The 15,668-nt window shown below is 47.1% G+C and overlaps 1 protein-coding gene across 2 annotated transcripts in view; it reads right to left on the bottom strand.

The window, feature by feature from the left end:
• The window catches only part of LOC147010062 (dual specificity mitogen-activated protein kinase kinase 6-like), a 92,271-nt gene extending 78,992 nt beyond the window's left edge, over positions 1-13,279 (bottom strand). Inside the window, exon 1 of one of the 2 annotated variants that reach the window (XM_085862912.1) lies at positions 12,892-13,279. In XM_085862912.1, coding sequence (XP_085719038.1) covers positions 12,892-12,907 — 16 coding nt within the window. In that variant the 5' untranslated portion in view covers positions 12,908-13,279. Of the gene's footprint in view, positions 1-12,408; positions 12,496-12,891 lie in introns of those variants that run through there. The other variant, XM_085862910.1, reaches the window with a different exon arrangement.
• Between the last annotated feature and the right edge of the window lie 2,389 nt (positions 13,280-15,668).

Raw genomic sequence — 15,668 nt, 5'->3', positions numbered from 1 at the left:
CGTCTGGCGGCACCTGATCTGGGTGGACATAAAGATCCCACGACGTCTCTCGCGAACAGCAGTCAAGATATCACCGCCAACCCAAACAAATTACCATTGGTGTCGGGCCTGGTCGCCCGGTTTGTGAATAATTGGGGCAGGAGGAGGAGGAGAAGAAGAAGGAGCGAATCTTTACAATCACACCAATCAGTGTGAAAATTTCCATAAGAAATTCACAGGATTAAAAACAAACAAACATTAAAGTATCCAAGACTTTTTACCTCTGCCACCGAAGGTAGACAGAGGTTATGTTTTCACCTGTTTGTCTGTTACCTTGCGCACACGAAGCAAAAAGCGAGGTTAAGCAATTGGTTTATTTCTGTCCATCCGTCCTTCCGTCTGTCTGTGTTTCCACAAATCTCAGTTTATGATTGTGGAACAACTCAATTTCAATTGAATGTTATATTTGGAACACAAATCGGAAAACAAACCTGAAGTTTTGCAGAACTTCAGCTCTGAATTTGTCCCAACCGCATACTCATTGAGCCGGAGTGAGATAATTTATTTTCTCTCTCTGCCTGTCTGACAGTCAAACCAAATTTAAAATCATTCCAAACAGGAAACTTACTGTTTTTAAGGATGTCATAAAGGACACAAACAACAGGCACAAAGAACTAATATAATATGTTAAATCCATCCATCCATTGGGACCATACTCTGTGCAGAGCGTCTGTGCTGCCTAAGCAGTCTCATTGGCAATTGGGCACAATCCTGGATGGGTCGCCACTCCGACAGAGGATACCAGCAAGCTGGCACTCATTTTGCCGACCTCGGAAGGATGACAGGCAGTCAACCCCACCTGGTATTAATTCAACAAGTGGGATTTGAACTCAGAATCTGAGGATCCCAAGCCCACCACTCTAACCATTAAACCAATTCCAGGCATAATGCGTTGAATACGGTGGTCTAAAAGATACTCCATCAACGGCGAAATTTTTTTTTTCCACAACCTTTAAAATCTTTATTTTATTTAAATCGAATTATATACTTGAACACTGCGGAACACAACTCGCTGTTTTTCGCACATTTTAAAACAATTCCGTTTAACAATCCTGAGACAAAATATTACAGCATTTTACGTCATCACGACCAATCAAAATTGCTGCATCGAGACAACTGCCCATGTCCTTGTTTCTAAAGACAGTGTGGAGTAAGGTGTTCTATGACCTCTCTAGTTGCGAAAATCGAAGATTTTTTTCCAAGTATATTGGTTGGTTGCCACGTGTGTTATTACTTGGCGAAAAGTGTTTTTTTTTCCAAGTATGTTTGTCTGTAGCGTTTGTTCGTTACTGTCGTACGTTGGTCTGTAACATTTGGCTGTTTGTCTGTCTGTCACAAAATTTTTGGCCTGAGTTTTCAAGCAATCGTTCTGAAATTTGGTGCACATGTTGGGTGTGTGACAAGCACCAATCGATTCGATTTTGATGAAGATCTGAATCCGGATCCGAGAATTTTTCAAGTAATTCTTCACCATTGAGAGATAGGGCCAAAAACAATATGTGTGTGTATATATATATATATATATATATATATATATATATATATATATATATATATATATATATATATATATATATATATATATATATATATATATATATATATATATATATATATATATATATATATATATATATATATATATATAGTGTTATCTCAAAAGGTTATGGATGGATTCCGACGAAACTTGGTGGACAGTTTGGGAATGCCACTCAGAGGAATTATTCAATTTTGGTGCAGATCCAAATCTGGAGACGAGAATTTTTTGAGTGATTCTTCACCATTGAGAGAGGGGGCCAAAAACTATGTATACCATGATGTCTCAAAAAGTTGTGGATGAGTTGGTTAGGTGACAAGAACAAGCAGATGTCTGAGAGATCAAGCTGTGGTGCATCGCTTGGGAATGTAAAGAACCCTGGCCTTGATTTCGCAGATGATGCAGTCATCCTTGCAGAGACGCTGGATATCCTTGTGGGAGCCCTCGAGGCGCTGAATGAGGAATCGGAGCCGCTTGGATTATGGGTTTCTAAGACGAAGATTATGGGTTTCTAAGATTATGGGTTTCTTCAAAACGAAGATCTAAGCTTTCAATGACATCTTAGATGCTGCCATCTTGTCTGCCGTACCTGTTTGTGGTAAGGATGTTGAGGTCACGGAGAGATTCACTTCCCTTGGCAGTGATGTTCATGTCTCCGTATGTTGTGAGCCAGAGGTCAATAAAAGTCTGGGTTGGGCTTGGTGAGTCATGGATTCACTGGATCATGGGGTGTGGCACTGTCGGTACCTGTGCAGGAGGATGAAGGTCCGAGTCTTCAAGTTATTGGTGCTTCCAGTTTTGCTCTACGGATGTGAGACTTGGACTCTGACCAGGGATCTGAGACAGAGACTTAACTCCTTCAGTACCAGGTCTCTTCAGAGAATCCCTTGCTATTGCTGGTCAGGCTTTGTGTCTAACGAGCAGTTGCTGTGAGAGACTCAATGAGATTTGTTACCTGTATAGTCCGTGAGTATCAGCTGCGGCTGTATGGACATGTGGCTCGATTTCCTGACGCTGATCCTGCTCACCAGATTATCTCAGCGAGGGAGTCTCATGAGTGGAGGAGGCAAACAGGCCGACCACATGCCTTGTGGTTGCAGCAGGTTAATTGTCATCTCAAGGAGATGGGGATGGGCCAGGCATCTGGCTGGGGGATGGCCAGATGGAGGCACCTGAAGCGGACACAGCGACGCGCTGTTCTGGCGCATGCTCCCATACCTAAAACCTACCCTTAGAAGCAGATTAGAGTTTGGTTAAGGTCTGGATTCAGATCCGACCTTTCAGTGGGATACAAAAAGTAAACTGTTCAGCCTGGCAGAGTTACGTGCTCTTCCGAGTGCCATTCCATTTCGCGAAGTGTAACTCTACAAGAGATTTTTCATTCTTTCTGTCTGTTTGTTTGCTGTTAATCGCCTATAGGTCACATTTTTAAACGAATCTTCAGGAAATTTCACGAAATGGTAGAGTTGGTCAAAAGCAAGAAGCCTATTGATGTTGAGGTCAAAAGGTCAACACAGGCCAAAGTACAACTTTGGTGGAATTTCTTAAAATCCTCACTTTTCATCTAATTGACTTTGAGATTTGAAGAGGATTTGCATATTTGATGACTGAATTGAACCACCAATTGTTTTGAAGGTCAAATGTGTTTTTGGGATTTCGCAAGTATTGGAGCTATCTATGCACAGCGTTTTTCTTGTTACTTGGTGAAAAATCATTTTGCCAAGTTTGTTGTTCGTTTGTTTTCCTTTTTTAATGAGCAGGATATCTCAAAAGGTTATGGACGGGCTCGGACAAAAATTGGTCGAGGGGTTGGGTGTGTGACCAGGACAAACTGATTTGATTTCGGTGAAGATCTGGATCCGGATCTGAGAATTTTTTAAAGTAATTCTTCACAGTTGAGAGATAGGGCCAAAAACGATACATAGCACGATATCTCAAAAAGGTGTGGACGGGTTGTGACAAAAACCTGGTGGACAGGTTGGGTAGGTGACAAGAATAAGCCGATTAAAATTTGGAGATCCGGATGCATATCTTGCCCATCAGTGGGATCCAACACATAAACTGTTAAGTATGGCTGAGGTATGCGCGCTCTACCGAATGCTGTTCTCGTTGATTATTATTTTAACACCTCACTTCTTGCAAGCTTTCCCTGAATCAACCGAAAAGCATGGGAATGGGATCAAAGGTTTAAAAAAAGACTAAACTACGAGTGACTGATGTTGTACATCAAGGATGTAATGAATCACAACTATTTACTCTTCATGGCTTTGCCATGGAGGGATGCAACAAGTGTGGTCAGTGGAAAGCGAAGAGCCAATTATACGGGAGGTTTGCACGTGGATTAGTTTCAGATTTGGAGCAGATGAGCCAAGTTCTTTGACTCAATGTCACCGTAAACTTGTACACACGTGCATTACGAAATAAAGAATATGATCTGCATTACTTAACTCGCTAAGGTGACTCACAATTTGGCCAGAGTTGCAGTTCCAGCCCTGTCCTTCACACACCCGTATAACCAGTCATACAAGGGTGTGCACCGACTGCTGATTCACATCCTTTCATATCCTTCTATTAATTTATTTTTTTTTCTTCCTACAAGATCGAAGCTCATGGAAGAACAAAGTAATGGAGGGTATGAGCTGACAGTAAGAAAGCTGCGCAACTCTTGGACACAATAATCAAGGGAATGAATGAACAGGGAAAGAGGAAAAGGAAAGAAACATTTAAAAAAATTGCAAGCAAGAAGTTTGAATCAGGAAAGGTTCATGGGGGTAATAAAGATTGTGGGTAAGGATGGGAGATGACATGAGATGGGCGGTACACTGCTCGCTTGAAGCCCTGGAGGGAAGAGTGAGATGGCACAGTCTCTGGAAGGTCATTCCATTGATGGGAGAAGAGAGGAACAAAAGAGTTGGATTTGTGAGTTTGGTTTGGATTTTGGTAAGTTCAACCAGGAGGAGGTTACTGCATCCTGGAGTTGTCCGGGAGGGTTATTGGGGTTAGTACAATGGACGAAACGTTGATTGAGGTACGCTAACTGCCGTGGGAAGCTGCTGCGCGGCACTCGCCTTCATGAACAAGACCAGTTCTTCATTCTATTAGGGTTAGGGTGTTGCTCTCTCACGGACGCTGACCTTCTCAACTAAACACCATCACCTCATTCCTTATGCCAGAGTTCACCTTCTAAACTTTTCAAGGATATCTCCCTGGATTAAACATTAAATTTGGTTGAGGCTTCTCTGGATTGATTCATCCTGCCCTGTGACAGACTCAAGATGCCACTGGTATGCGAGGCCAGCCAAACGCACTAAAAACCTATTCTCCATCGTTCTTGAGCATCAACCTCCTCCCACGTGTTCCACCTGTGCTGGCAGCTTTCTTGGTTAGTAAAGATGAAGTTATTCTTTGCCGTCGTGACACTTCTCACCGAAATTAACCACACCGCGTGGCACTTGTTTTTGTGAGAAACAAGGGGATGCAAGCTTCTTATTTTCCTGAAACCATTTTCAAATCCACGTGTTCATTGCAAACTGCCCCTTGAACCCATGCTCTCTCTCCAGGAAGGTTTCCTCACCTTCCTCTCAACTTAATCCTCCATCTAGCCCCACCCTCTTTGAGACTGTTGGATACCCCTTTAAAAATTTACTCCGCCCACTGATTGCACAGTCCCCGTTTAAATACTGCCACACACCCATGTCTTGCGATTACATTGAATATGGTCATAACTTCGGCGATTGCCGCTTGGCATGTTGACGCATGGTGGACCTTTACCCATGGGTACAGCGATACAAATAGAAAACACTGAATTTTTTTTTTTGCATTTTCCTAAAATATCCTTTCATCACGCATTACCTTTTATGTAAATATTTGTTTTACTCTTATTGGGTCGACCTATGTCACTGCACGTTTCCTTTACTGGGAGGGTTGTTGATTTAGAGTGTCACCGTAAACATAAAAAGCCTCTTTTCTAGGTGTGGCGGTTGTAAAAGGGGGAATACGTCGGAAGCTTTGCGTGATAATTGGAAAGTTTGAGCAATACTTAGAGTGCAGAAGCTCGCAACATTTGGCCTTGTCTACTGTATTAGTTGATTGGTAAGGTAGTCGCCAATATGATCGTCACCAATGCATCCATCTGTGTTCCAGTCTTGACGTGTGTGGATTCCATCAACCTAATGTACCGGACTCTCGGCAGAATGCCGGTTTTTGCAGAAGCCATTCATGGGCAAAGGTTACGTTGGGTGGTTTGTCCTTGCCTTCCCAGCAGTCGGTCGTGGCAGGAATTTGCAATTTGTTCCAGGATGCCGGCGATAACTCACCGATTTTTCGCGACAGACCTTCAATGTATACCAACGACCGGTGCCAGCAGATGGGTCCTCTGACTTAACGTCCGTCCGATGGATGGCGCACTCCACCGATGCCTTGCCCTGGATGCGAAACACTAGGATGACAGTTTATAGCTCAGTCGGGAATCAAACGTGGGCTCGACAGCTCAGAATGGAGTGCGCATACCTCGAAGCTATCCAGCCCGCCCTGTGTATGAATTACAAGCTGCTTTAATGACAATTCCCACTCACCACTGCCACCTTTCCACCTCTTACCCTCCATAATGGGCTCTCTTTCTCGTAAATAAGATAAAAACAACCACCCGAGCTCAGAGGTTTCAAGCACGTCAGCCGGTTGTTCCCTGTCTGCACCAATAATTAAGCCGGTCGTCATCGTCTGCTAGCACTCATTTGTGTGTATAAACACACCCTGGATATTCAGGGAAATGTGAAATCCGTGAAAAGTTTCAGGATTCGCAAACTGCATCTGGGCTTCGATACTCCGAGGAAACCTCATCACCCTGTGCAATAATCGGAATGTCCAGGCAATGACGAGTAACAACTTTACACCAAATGCATGAAGAAGTCAAAAAAAAAAAACATCAAACATATTATTATAACCAGACCGAGCACAAAACTTTAATTATTTGCAATTACATCTGCAGATGAACTCATTATTTATTTTTTTTAAAGAAGTAACAACAACGTATCAAAGTGCAGGAGTGCGAGAACAACTTCGGTTTCGACAAACTTCTGAACATTCCAGCCGCGATGAGACGCCTCTTGTTCAGATGAGATGGGGAAATAAAAGCAGACAAGAGGACAATGGGAATGGCAGATGCAGGACAAGGGGAGGCAGATGGTCAGTCTGGGACAAATGCAGCCCTTGAGGCCACAGAACACGAGAAGGGGAGGGAGGAGAGAGGGCACGGGAGGATGGGTAAACTTGTTCCAAACCTACACAAAACTATGTTACCGGGCTGGATTTAATCATAGGTGAAACATCGACGGGTTATCTCCATAATGCACGTATCTGCGACAAGCAATTCCCAATATCTGCTTACACTCGCATGTATCAATCTGATGCTCGAGTACACGTGCAATTCATGCGATTGTGACGTCACAATCGCTCATAAATCGAACAAGTAAAAATGAGGTTGGATTGGCAAATAACGCGAGTCCTCAGACAGTTTTCAATTTTGCACAATCAGGGAATGCAGTCTTGGGCAAAAAAAGTTTTAAATTCTCGGACAAGACTCGGAAACATCATAGTTGTCTTCATGTGACAAAAGTGTATCACCTTTGCTGCCGGCGCGCCCAGCCTACTCGTGCCGCCCCACCCATTCGTTCTGCCCAAGCGGGATGCAATGCCTGGAATTTCCCCTCCAGAGGATCGTGCACCAATTGGTTGCTGCAAACGACGTATAAAACAGCCAATATTGCAATGCAAATCAATCAAGTTTACAAGTCGGCCGTGAAATGCTCTATGGGAGCTTCTTTGTGCATTGGGATTTTCAACTCTCAAGGCGATGCCGGTAGCCAGTACCAAGAGGAAAACAGAAGTGGAAAATAATTCTTCAAAATCAGGCCAGGCATGACATCACAAGCTCCTCCACGTGGATAGACCATTTTGAGAGATTAGAGCCGGTGGTCGGCCAAAGTTTGCCATGTCCCCAAATGACCGGCTGTCCTTTCGCCAAATTGCTGGGTGGTGGCCCAAGAGCAGAGAATGAACGAACTCCACAAGTTCAGTAGCCCAGAGTCCCAGTGAGCTCTGTCTATGGCAAGGCCTCAAACTAAATTGCTGCAATCGAGTCTTTGTATGAAAGCACTTTTGTTAGATTTTTTTTTTAATGGCACTTAATCCGTGTGTTCTCAGGATGGGACGCAGCTCAGCGCGGTGATGGCGGAGTGTTTAAAGCTATTTTGTACAATTATAGACTCATCCTCTCAGTCTTACAGCTTCGGCAATGGTAATGGCTCCAAATAACAGCACAGGAGACCAAAAATAAATAAATAAACACCCTCCTCCCCTCTTGTTGTGCCAACAAAATTAATTTGCTGCTTAAAAATGAAACAAAAAAAAAAAACCCCACCACAAACGCTTCCTGCGACAATATCTTATCAGGCTCAATAACCTTGTCAGAATCAGCACCTGGAGGAGAATCTACAAAGGGAGCTTGTTGTGGTGTCGTCATGGGAACTCTTCCATCCATTGGGTCCTCTGAAAAGTTCTCCACGACCCGTGCATAGGACCGTGATGATTCGAGAGAATGCACTATTCTGCGTCAGCACACTCTACCAATCCTTGCGGACGAAGTCCTCTTCATAAGATTTGCAATGAAGCGGACATTTGGCGCCAGAAAGTGCGCAATCTAAATGAGAGCCGTGTTGCTGTGGCTGCATCCAATACGGAGAGGAAGTGTCTTTCTAACAAAGAATGGTGTTGGATTGTGTAAATCAGGTGGCTATCTCAACGAGGTCCAATCGGCTTCCTGGCTGGCTGATGGCTGAGAGGTACGCATACTCTCCTCCAAGCTGCTGAGCCTGGGTTTGAATGTTGAGCTTGCTTATAAACTGTAACCCTGGTGTTCCGCATGCAGAGCGATACATGAATTGCGTGCACCATCCCTTGGAAATCGCTAGCACCCTGAACAAATCAAGTTCCTGCTCTAATTTACAAGGGGCACTGCATCAACGGCACGACCATGTTCCCAGCGATGACGCAAGATGCACACGAAAGAAGAGCAATCGGCATTCCTTGGCACGTGTCGACATTTCGAGGAAACTTCGTAGCTTCGGTGGGGAACGCTGCCCGAAAGGTCACGTCGGTCGTCACAAACGCCTCTTTCATGCTTCCTGCGCTTGAAATCCTCAACGGGTAGTTCTGACACGAGAAAAAACAAACGCTGGTGCCAGGGGAGCATTTTTCACCCTCTCTCCACTTCCGACGCACCCGGAAACTCTCCGATGCAGCGAATCACAGAATCTCGTGAAGGATCTGCAACAGTTACTCTTGCCAATGGCACAAGAGGGGTAACCTGGCACAAGTGATCAAACAATTGACTTACAGAGTTTAGGTTGTATTGCCTTGTATACCACGGTGTCATACTGGAGATCCTTTGACATGCCCTGTAGGTCTTGCCCTCGTCACTCATGCCATTGATGCTTGGTGTCTATTGACGATATATTGAAATAAACAGATATATATATTTATATAAATTACCACAACCCTCAAGGCACAACCAAATTACCATGGTGACTGTAGTCATCCACCAGACCAGCCAAACCTCCTCGATCTTCAATACTGGGCCAACCATCTACATTCTACAGCATTGGTAGCAGGCCAATAATCTACATGAGGTTCCTTGATCTGACCCTCCATATGAGGTCAACAACGTGGACTTTAAACCAGTGCAACTCTCTGAGACCAGCCAAAGCAGGTCAACTCTCTCGACAGACTGCACAAGGACAACCACTTACACCATGGTTATCAACCTGATCCTCCATAATAGATCAACAGTCCAAAAGATCCGAAGTCAGTCAACCTTCTCGACCAGATCGTCAAGACAATGTAAACAAGTAAAAGAGCAATCAGAGATTGCAGACCCTCACCTGGACTTCTTTTGTGTGGTGCTTGTGTAGTGTAATTTGTGTGGTGTTTGTTACATAATTAATAATAGACATAACTAGAACTGCCACTTTTTAACTGCTGGCAGTGATGACCGGGTTCCAAGATGTCCCGCTTTGATGCAACCCCGTTTTGATCGGACACCTGACCTTAACCCATGATGTTTATGATTATTCAATTCAATTCACAATGGGATTAAAATAAGTTCAATTCAAATCAAATGAAAGACCAAATAGGTAAAGTCCTGCATTGGAGTAATCAGAAGGAACCCAAACAAGCAAAAAGCAAAGATGGAGTCAGGGGGAACCTGGATAGGATTCGGTTTTCAGCTGCTACTCCTCTACCCTTAAACCCATACAGGCACAGCCAAGTGAGCCTTTTTCAAAAAAAACGTTAGAACAATTATCTTCAATGTCACAACATTGCCAGTATTCCTCCGCCAACATTATTACATCATTAAGCATACTTGAACCAAGTTTGATTTAAATCCATGAACCCAGATTTAAAATATTAAATAATTCTGGCTGCCAGACCATGCGTTCGATCAGGTTGAAATTTAAAACATATATTCCACATGTCTACTAGATCATAACTATGATGTTTCACATCGATTGATGAAGCGGTTCAAGGGAAAGATTTTTTTTTTAAAGAATTTCGTTCAAACCAATATGGCTGCCAGACAATGTGACCTTTTAATAATTATTCATGAACACCCTGGAATCCCCAAGGCTTGGGGGAACATGCAAGTGAAGTTTCCCCTCGATCTCTCAAGCCATTTTGGAGAAGATATTAAAATGTTTTTTGTTCAAAAAATAATAGCTGCGAGACCGATGATGTTGAAATTTTCAACCGATATTCCCCATGCCGAGTCGATCATATTAAAAAAAAAAAAAATATATATATATATATATATATATATATATATATATATATATATATATATATATATATTTCTCTGAAACCGCTTCACCTCTTGATGCATGACTTTGCAGTGATGATCCATTACTGGTGCTGAAAATATTTTATTTAACAATGACCTCATCAGACACATGATGTGGCAGCCACGTTGGTTTTGAGGAAATAATTAAACAATTGTTACTCTGAAACCATTCAGCCGATCAATACGAGACTTTGCAGTTAAAAGTGATGTAATCAGTCAGGCGGTGTGGCAGCCACATCGGTTTCAAGGAAAATATTTTTTAAAAATTAAATTTCAGAAACCGCTGTCACGATCGATACGAAACTTTGCAATTGTGATCCACCGCCCTCGCTCCATGATAACGCAACTTGATTCACATCAATCTGTTAAGTGGTTTTGAAGAAAAAGGTTTTTTAATTCTTGGTTTTCAAGCTAACATGGCTGCCAAACCACGTGACCTATGGGATTGAAAATTTGGACTCTACCTAAGATTTGGTAGAGGATCACGTGTGTGAAGTTTCGTTTTGATCAGATAAGGTTCGTTTGTCTATCCAATATGGCTGCCACAACCCATGACCTATGACATCATTGTTTCCACACGATATGCAGCAATAGTGTTTGATGATATTTGGTAAATTTCGCTTCAATCGGATAAGCGGTTCCAGAGAAAACATTATTTAATGTTTTTCTTCAATCCAATGTGGCCGCCAAACCACATGACATCAATTATTCTTTATGTCCGAGTGTCAATACGGCATGCTGAATATTTGTGTGGTTTCCCCTCAAGATTTCCAGCCGTTCTGGAGAAGAAGGTTTTTTAAGGTTTTAGAGTAAATCCAAGATGGCTGCCAGACTATGTGACCTTTGACGTCATCGTTATCAGACTTTCTTCAACATGGCTGGGTGATCATTTATGTGCAGTTTCACTTCAATCTTTAAAGCGGTCCTGGAGAAGACTTTATTTAAAAAAAATTTTTTTTAACAATATGGCTGCCAAACCACAATTGCCCGATGACATCATTAAAAAAAGATTTCTGTCGACCAATCTATCCCGAGATGAACCTCAAATTTTCAAACTGATCAAATGCACCATTTTACTTGTCGAATTTTGACCGGGATACCACTTCACCAATGATGTCATAGTCAAATCACCCTGATTCCCCATGCTGAGTAGTTTCCAGGTGCCGAATTGCAATTTTTTTTCCCCATGGTGCGGTTTAGAAGATAGAGGTCCAAAGCTTTTCCGTTTTTTCCAACATGGCTGCCACCCCACGTGACCTATGACATCATAATCATTAAAAAAATTTGGATCATATGTGTGAATGTTTTGTTCCTCATGGATAGACGATCACACGTGTAAAGTTTCGCCTCGATCTGTTCTGCCATTTCAGAGAAAATGAGTTTTGAAGGTTTTTTTTTTTAAACAAAAAACAATGTGCCGAATGACGTAACTGATGACGTCATTTTTTTTTCTGTGGACCAATTTATCCCCAAACGACCCTCAAACATTTTCATACTGATCGGATATATTGTTATACATATACAATTATGATGTCATAAAGAGGCACCTATGACGTCATAAAAACATAATCCCGCATGAGGACTGTGTGTGAAGGACACGTTCTTCTTCAGTGTGAAGAAGGATGTGAGGTGACGTCATTGGCTGAAGGCGCGGTTGTGCCGCTGATGCAGTCAGTGCGCTCTGCCGATTCGAGCAGGAATTTGTAATTTGTTCAGGGTGCCGGCGATAGCTCGCCGACTCTTCAAAAAGGACACAGTGGGATCTTTAACGTCCACCAAAGAATGCCGCCACACGGGACGCCCGGCTTAACGTCCATCCGAGGGACGGTGTACACCTTGATGAATCAGTGTGCTTGCGAACCACCAGGATGGCAGTTTATAGCAGGGTCGGGAATCGAACAAATTACAGGCTCCACAGCTCATTGACGAGTGTGCGTACCTCTACTCTCAGCCAATCCTGCCAGCCGAATCCCCATCACGGCTTTCCGTCCACACCTGGGACATCGAACTACAAAAAGGTGGCGCGTGTGCACTTTTATCACGAAGTATCCATTCGCAGCAATCATTTCACGATCGACCGAACACCACGTGATGACGTCAAACCAATCACGACGGGCATCGACGTGACGTCAAACCAATCACGACGGGCATCGACGTGACGTCACACGTACAGCACGGCCAAAGCCGACAACCCCTCAGCGTTACCTCAGGCAATGAAAACGAATGTGACGCGACAGGAATGAATAAAGAACGAATAACAACTCAGTCATTCCTTCCGCAAAATATTCGGCGCCGAGCAAAGCGGCCTGTCCGGGTACGGATCACGGCCGCTGGACGAGCGGCGCCCGAGTTCGGAGAGGCTGCTGGGGAGAATGCAACAATGCAAGACAGTCGCGCACGACTCGGAGAGTCGAAAACGTACTTTTGGGCAGAGACATGTCGGACGGTCGTGTCCTTCCGCGGCTCTTTTTCCCCGCTCCTCAGCAACCAAGACGAGATGTGAAGCAATGTTGGACGGATCGCTTGACGAAGCACAGATGGCCGGACAAAGGGAGAGACAATTTCCGACAGGAATCTTCTTCACTCGTTCTTTCAAACTCGACGAGTTCAGCGTCGAACTCAAACTGTCGAGTAACTTTAATCCCTTCAGAGACCGACGCACCGCTCTGATTGCTGCCGTATCGTTTGAACGGTTCTATTAGTAAGAGTTGTACTTTTCTCCGTTTTGTAAACCGATATAGACGAAAGAAATTCACTGTTTTTCTCCTCTCGGCAGCTGCTGCACATGAACAGCTCGCCCACCTGTCACTCAAATCCACGAAACCCGTCTCGGACCAATCGGTAGCGGCAGTGACGCCCTCCGCGAGCTCATTTACATTGTAAGCCACGCCCTCGTCGGTAATCTACATCTTTTGTCTGATTCTTCTTGTCTGTTACACTCCCGCCCCGCCCCTCTCCCTCTCCCTCCACCTACCTCTCCCTCTCCCTCCCTCTCACTCTCCCTCCACCTCTCCCTCCCTCCCCTCCCCTCCTTCTCTCCCTCCTCCTCCCTCTCCCTCCCCTCCTCTTACCTCTCCCCTATCCTCTCCCTCCCTCCCCTCTCCCTCCCCTCCTCCCTCTCCCTCCTCTTACCTCTCCCCTACCCTCTGCTCCCCTCCCCTCTCCCTCCTCCCCTCCCCTCCTCCCTCTCCCTCCTCTCCTCCCTCCCCTCCTCCCTCTCCCTCCTCTTACCTCTCCCCTACCCTCTCCTCCCCTCCACTCTCCCTCCTCCCCTCCTCCCCTCTCCCTCCCCTCCTCCCTCTCCCTCCTCTTACCTCTCCCCTATCCTCTCCTCCCTCCCCTCCCTCTCCCCTCTCCTTCTCTCCCTCTCCCTCTTACCTCTCCCTCCCCTCCTCCCTCTCCCTCCTCTTACCTCTCCCCTCCCTCTCCTCTCCCTCCTCTTACCTCTCCCCTCCCTCCCTCCCCTCTCCCTCCCCCTCCCTCCTCCTCCCTCCTCCCCTCCCTCCTCCCTCCCTCCTCCCCTCCCTCCTCCCCTCCCCTCCCCTCCTCCCTTTCCTCCCCTCCTCCCTCTCCCTCCTCTTACCTCTCCCCTATCCTCTCCTCCCCTCCCTCCTCCCTCCCCTCTCCTTCTCTCCCTCTCCCTCTTACCTCTCCCTCCCTCCTCCCTCTCCCTCCTCTCCCTCCCTCTCCCTCCTCTTACCTCTCCCCTCCCCTCTCCCTCTCCCTCCTCTTACCCCTCCCCTCTCCCTCTCCTCCTCCCTCCCTCCTCCTCCCCTCCCTCCCTCCCTCCCCTCCTCCCTCCCTCCCCTCCTCCCCTCCCCCTCCTCCCCTCCCCTCCTCTCCTCCCCTCCTCCCTCCCCTCCCCTCCCTTCCTCCCCTCCCCTCCTCCCTTTCTCCCCTCTCTCCCTCTCCTCTCCTTTCTCCCCCTCCCCCTCCCTCCCTCTTCCAGTCCCTCTCCCTCCTTCTCCCCTCCTTCTCCCCCTCCCTCCCTCTCCCTCCCCAGTCCCTCTCCCTCCTTCTCTCTCTCCTCTCTCCCCTTCTTCCTCCCTCCCCTCCCCCCTTCTTCCTCCCTCCTCCCCCCTCCCCTCCCCCTTCTTCCTCCCTCCTCCTCCCCTCCCCCTCCCCCTCCCCTCCCCTTCTCCCTCCCTCCCTCCTCCCCCTCCCTCCCTCTCCCTCCCCCCCTCCCCCTCCCCTCCCCTCCCTCCCTCCCCCCTTTCCTCCCTCCCCCTCCCCTCCTTCTTCCTCCCTCCCTCTCCCCCTCTTCTCCCCTCTCTCTCCCTCTCCCCTCTCCCCCTCTCTCCCTCCCTCCCTCCCCTTCTTCCTCTCCCTCTCCCTCTCCCTCCCCTCTCCCTCCCCTCTCCCCTCCTCCTCTCCCTCTCCCTCCTCCCTCTCCCTCCCTCCTCCCTCCCTCCCTCCTCCCCTTTCTCCCTCCCTCCCTCCCTCCCTCTCCCTCCCCCTCCCTCCCTCTCCCCTCCCTCTCTCCCTCCCTCTCCCCCTCCCTCCCTCTCTCTCCCTCCCTCTCTCCCTCCCTCTCCCTCCCCTCTCCCCCTCTCCCTCCCTCTCCCTCCCTCCTCCCTCCCTCCCTCTCCTCTCCTCTCCCTCCCTCTCCCTCCCTCCCCTCTCCTCCCTCCTCCCTCCCTCCCTCCCTCCCCCTCCCTCCCTCTCTCCCTCTCCCTCCCTCCCTCTCCCTCCCTCTCCCTCCCTCTCTCTCCCTCCCTCCCCTCTCCCTCTCCCTCTCTCCCTCCCTCTCCCTCCCTCTCCCTCCCTCCCTCCCTCCTCCCTCTCCCTCCCTCCCTCCCCTCTCTCCCTCTCCTCTCCCTCCCTCTCTCCCTCTCCCTCCCTCCCCTCCCTCTCCCTCTCCCTCCTCTCCCTCCCTCTCCCTCCCTCTCTCTCTCTCCCTCCTCCCCTCTCCCTCCTCTCTCTCTCCCTCCCTCTCTCCCTCCCTCTCCCTCCTCTCTCTCCCTCCCTCTCTCTCCCTCCCTCCCTCTCCCTCCCTCCCCTCTCCTCTCCCTCCCCTCCCCTCTCCTCTCCCTCCCCTCTCCTCTCCCTCCCTCCCCTCTCCCTCCCTCTCACTCTCATCCTGTTTGCAAACATCTCGTCACTTTGAGTGAATTATTTTGTTTGAACGAATCCCGACCGAGTGCTTCATTCCGTGTAAGTTATGACCTGTTGAAGACGATCGAGTGGGACCGTTGCGGC

The sequence above is a fragment of the Eptatretus burgeri genome, chromosome 17 (genome assembly GCF_056783735.1).
Source record: "Eptatretus burgeri isolate ZD-2024b chromosome 17, Ebu_testis_v1, whole genome shotgun sequence".
NCBI classification, from domain to species: Eukaryota; Metazoa; Chordata; class Myxini; order Myxiniformes; family Myxinidae; genus Eptatretus; species Eptatretus burgeri.
This window is presented reverse-complemented; position numbering and strand designations above follow the sequence as displayed.